Below are 4,464 nucleotides of genomic sequence, written 5' to 3' on the forward strand. Positions count from 1 at the left end.
ACACCTAGACAAGCACTCACTGTGCCAGAAGACCCCAGCTTGCAGGCCCTGGTCCCCAAGAAGCCTCCAAGCAGATCAAGCAGACAAAGTCACCTCCACAGTGAGGCTGCCAGTGTCCTGGGCTGTGTTCTGTGGAGAAGATGCTTGGATTTCTGGTCCATGTCTGCCTGCCACAGGGAATTCCTGCCTCGTCCTGCAAAAGGCATCCAGGATCTGAGCACCCACCTTCTTGCTACTAGCACCTGGCCCAAGACACTGGCCTGCTGTCATTGAATGGATTAGCTTTCCACCACAGTGACAAAACACCTGAGAATGACACCTTGGAGGAGGACACAGTTGCTGGGCTCCTGGTTTCAGAGGTCTCAGCCTGGGGAATGCTGGCTTCTCCACTTCTGGCCTCAGGTGAGGGAGAAGCAACTGGCAGCAGGGTGTGGAGAAGCAAGCTGCTCATCATGGTGGGGGGAGTGAGGGAGAGAGAGAGGGAAAGAGAGAGAGAGAAAGAAGAGGGGAGGAGAGGAGGAGAGGAGGAAAGGAGAGGGAGAGAGGAGCAGAAACTGCGCAGTCCTCCATGGCGCACTGCCAGGACTGCTCCCCTCACTGAGTCCCCACCTCCTGTTTCCAGCCTCTCCCCCAGTGCCATCAGATCCTGAGTGTGTCAGTGGATTAATCCACTGATTGAGTACTGTGCCCTTTGGATCCAGTTGCCTTCCACAGGTTCCAGTTTGGAACACAGCAGCCATTGGGGCTGTCCTAGATCCCAGCCATAGCTCCAAGGGTTACTGAGAAGCTCTGCAGCGGCGCTCTCTGCCTTCACCTCCCTTATTACCTTTGCTTTTACAAGAGCCACAGGGGGGCAGTCGCCACAGGATCAGGGCCCATGAACCTCACTGCTGAATCTCCCAGCACCTCAGCTCACAGAGAGCAGAGGCCAAGTCCTCCCTGTGATCTGCAGTCTCTGATTCTCTGCCTCACTGGCCTGTGCTGCTGCCCCATTGCAGTCTGTCTTCTGGTGCCTCCCTGCAGCATCCTTGGGGATGGGGGCCCCGCCCCTGCGGAGACTCACAAGCAGGTGGCTCTGTTGGGCGCACGGCCTCTGATTCTCCTTCCCCTCCCCTTTTTGCTCTTCCCTCCACCCCATGATCTTCTTCCCATGTGCAAAAGATCTACCCCCTATTTCCTTTTATCTATGTTTTATTTTGTTTTTGTTTGGATTTCTCATATGAAAGAAATTGTACAGTATTTAATCCTGTATGTCTGATTTATTTCACTTAACATTATGTTTTCAAAGTACATCCATTTTTCCTACAAATGACTCAGATTTGTAGCAGAGTAGTGCTCTTTATAGCAGAGTAGCGCTCCATTGTGTGCCAATACCACATTCTTTATCCATCCATCTGTTGATGGATGTTTAGGCTGCTTCCAAGATTTAGCTATCGTGAGTTGTGCTGCTATAGACATAGGTGTGTATGGATCACTGTAACATGATGTTTTTAACTCTTTTGTAGGAGGAGTAGCTTGGTCAAATTCACTTACTGCTCTTGGCTGCTTTATGTTTTGAGAATGCAAACTCCATGAGGCCTGCCCTATTTGGCTCCTGGATGACAAGTGCCTCGATCATCTGCATGAGGTGGGTTCTCTGTATTTTTTGAGTGAATAAAGAAGAAATGAATGTATTTTTTGAGTGAATAAAGACAGAAATGAATCTGTGAGAGGGAAGTGTGCCCAAACACCAAGGACTCTTTAGAACTGTAGCCACTTTCTTCACTAGCAAATGACCTAGTAAAGGTTGGGCATTGTTTTAGGACTTCTGCCTAGGGTCCATGAATGAGCTGCTTTAGGTGAGAGACAAAGCTTCTGGAACTTGATTTTTTCTTACCAGTCCCATGAACTTATGTTCATTCAGGTGCCATGAAGAGCCAGCCTGGTGGAACATGCCAGCAATCCCAGCTACTTGTGAGGTTTATGCAGGAGGGTCCCAAGTCTGAGGCCAGCATGGGCAACTTAGTGAGATCCTGTCTAAAGAAAGCAAAACGACAACCAAAGGAAACCAGACCAAACCTGGAAGCCCCTATGAACCTCATAAATCCGCCCATCATGAGTGTTATCCCAGGTGAATCATGATGAAGACTGTGCTTTTCAAGACTGGGAAACTCCTCTGGCCACCTGAGTGATGGTTTCTAGAACTGGGGTGGAGAACACGCACTGCCTTGCCCCTTGGAGATGCTCAGTTCATTAAAACCAGTGCCGTTTAGTGTGAAAATCATGACAAGTACAATACTTTGGCCACTATCTTTTACTTTGGCACTCCGAATGAAAGGGTAGTTATTTTGTATATGATGGAGTATGTGAACACATGGCTATGATGACTGGAACAGAAACGTCTATTGTACCTTTGCATGGTTATGTTTATTATACTCATAGTGTGCCTGTGTTCTGCAGCTTATGTATAGATAGTCTATATTGTGTCACGTACAAGTAACAGATTTCTGTGTCCTAAGTGATAACTGATATGATTTGTAACTGGATGTCCCCCAAAGTGTCATTCCCTCAGAGATAGGGCTTTTGGAAGATGACTGGATCACGGGGCTCGTAGCTGGCTTGCTTTCAGGAGGTGGGGTCTGTTTGGAAGAGGGTGGGGCCTAGAGGGGTATATTTCTCTTTCTGGTTCCACCTGTCATTCTCTCTCTACTTCCTGTCCACCATGCCATGAGCATCTCTTCTGCCAGCCCCTCTGCTATGCTGTTTCTTGTTTGGAGCCACTGACCCTGAAATGTGAGCCAAAATAACCCTCTCCTTTAAGTTGTAGGTGCTGGGTATTTGTGACTAAGACAATAACTCATGTTTCTTCCTCTTCAGCAGCATGTGCAAAGAGTAACACATGGCCCTGCCAGGGCAGCCTGGTGAGGATGCTAGGGATAGGGTGATGTGAAGTCCACCCTCCAGGGAGGGTTGAGATGTCTCAGTAGAGACCCTTTCTGGCTACTCAACTACTTCCCATCCTGCCAAATTGTCACATTTGGCACATACTCCTAGAAAACCAGCAAACTTTTAAAACTTTTCCAAACTTGTGATGCTGCCCCTCTTGCCAGCCTGACATTAATTTGCCTCCTCCCTTGCTACACCTCCAGTGGCTTCCTATTTCCTTTAGGATGGACTCCAGAGGAAGTCACATGAACCTGAAACGGCTGCCTCCTTCCCATGTCCCTGTTCTGGTCCTGGTGTAATGTGAGCTCAGATTTCCAATACAGGGACCACTATGTTCTGGGGCTCTGGAGCTGGGGGATCGGGGTCATGGAGATGTTGCATAACTTTGGAGGTTGGGGTTCAGTCTTACATCTTCTTCCATTCAGAGTAGTGGAGGTTGTGATGAGCAGGAGGCAAGGTCAGTGTTATGAGTAACCATCAGCCATGATGGAGTAAGATTTGGTGGGCAGCTCTTTCCCTTCCTGGCTGCTATGATGCTAGCAGCTTCGTTGGCCACATGCTCCAGCTGTGATGCTCCTGCAGTGTCACCGTAGGCCCACAGGGAACAGGTCTAGGGACCATGAACTGAAACCACTGAGCCACAGTAAACCTGTCCTCCTTTAAGTTGATTTTGTCAGGTATTTTGTCACAGTAACAATAATCTGCCTAACACGGTCACCTATTAAAAAGTTGTTAACGACGTCGGTAACCGGTCGTTCTGAAGCAGCTGCCTGGGAAGGAGACAAGGATGCTTCTGTGAGTTGGCTTGAGCTCCAGGACTGTCTTTCCTTCACTGGGCCCCTTCGCTGACGTAGCCATTGTCCCTGGCGCCAGCAGCCTGCGTACCTCTCAGTCATGCCTTTCTTAGATCTGCAGAAAAGACTGGGCATTAGTTTAGATTGTCACATGGTGATCCAAAGTGCTGAACTGCCCTACAAAATTGCTTCTCGATGCCATGCTTTTGAAAAAGAATGGCTAGAATGTGCACATGGAATTGGTGCTACCTGGGCACAAAAAGTATGCAAGATAGAATATGAGGATTTGGTAGAATGTGTGCTGCGGCAGAAAACGATACAACATATGAATGCCATCAAGAAGCAGGGGAATAAGCTAATAAAGGAGGGGACGTACACCCCTCCACCTCACCACTTGGGCAAGGGCGAGTCTAGGCCCTGAGCAGGGCAGCTGCCAATGGCTGGAGGCTGACATTCATGCTGTTTTCCACTGGAAGGATTGTTTACTGAAAACCTTTGTCAGATGTGTAAAAATAAAGGAGTATTACATTCTAAAAGAAAAAAAAGTTGTAAACTTTAAGAGAATCGATACTTTGTTGTTTAATCTGTTCCAGAACATAGCAAAACCAAAACAGAGCAGAACAAAAGCAAAAGTGAAAAAGTAAACCCCAAATGAAACAGTCCTTATCGTTTTCTAATGTTGTACATAACCCTGATCTTACACTGGAAAAAAGAATATGAAAAGAAGTGTATAGGTTAATGTTAC

General features: G+C 47.7%; 1 protein-coding gene across 1 annotated transcript in view; it reads left to right on the forward strand.

Moving 5' to 3' along the window:
• The window catches only part of LOC102008576 (NADH dehydrogenase [ubiquinone] iron-sulfur protein 5-like), a gene marked incomplete in the record, with an annotated part of 43,066 nt that extends 38,813 nt beyond the window's left edge, over positions 1 to 4,253 (forward strand). The window contains 3 exon segments of the mRNA XM_013508414.1: positions 1 to 402; positions 1,506 to 1,627; positions 1,904 to 4,253. Coding sequence (XP_013363868.1) covers positions 3,820 to 4,140 — 321 coding nt within the window.
• Positions 4,254 to 4,464: the final 211 nt, after the last annotated feature.

This window comes from Chinchilla lanigera, unplaced genomic scaffold (genome assembly GCF_000276665.1).
Source record: "Chinchilla lanigera isolate Chin_1 unplaced genomic scaffold, ChiLan1.0 scaffold00145, whole genome shotgun sequence".
Lineage (NCBI taxonomy): Eukaryota > Metazoa > Chordata > Mammalia > Rodentia > Chinchillidae > Chinchilla > Chinchilla lanigera.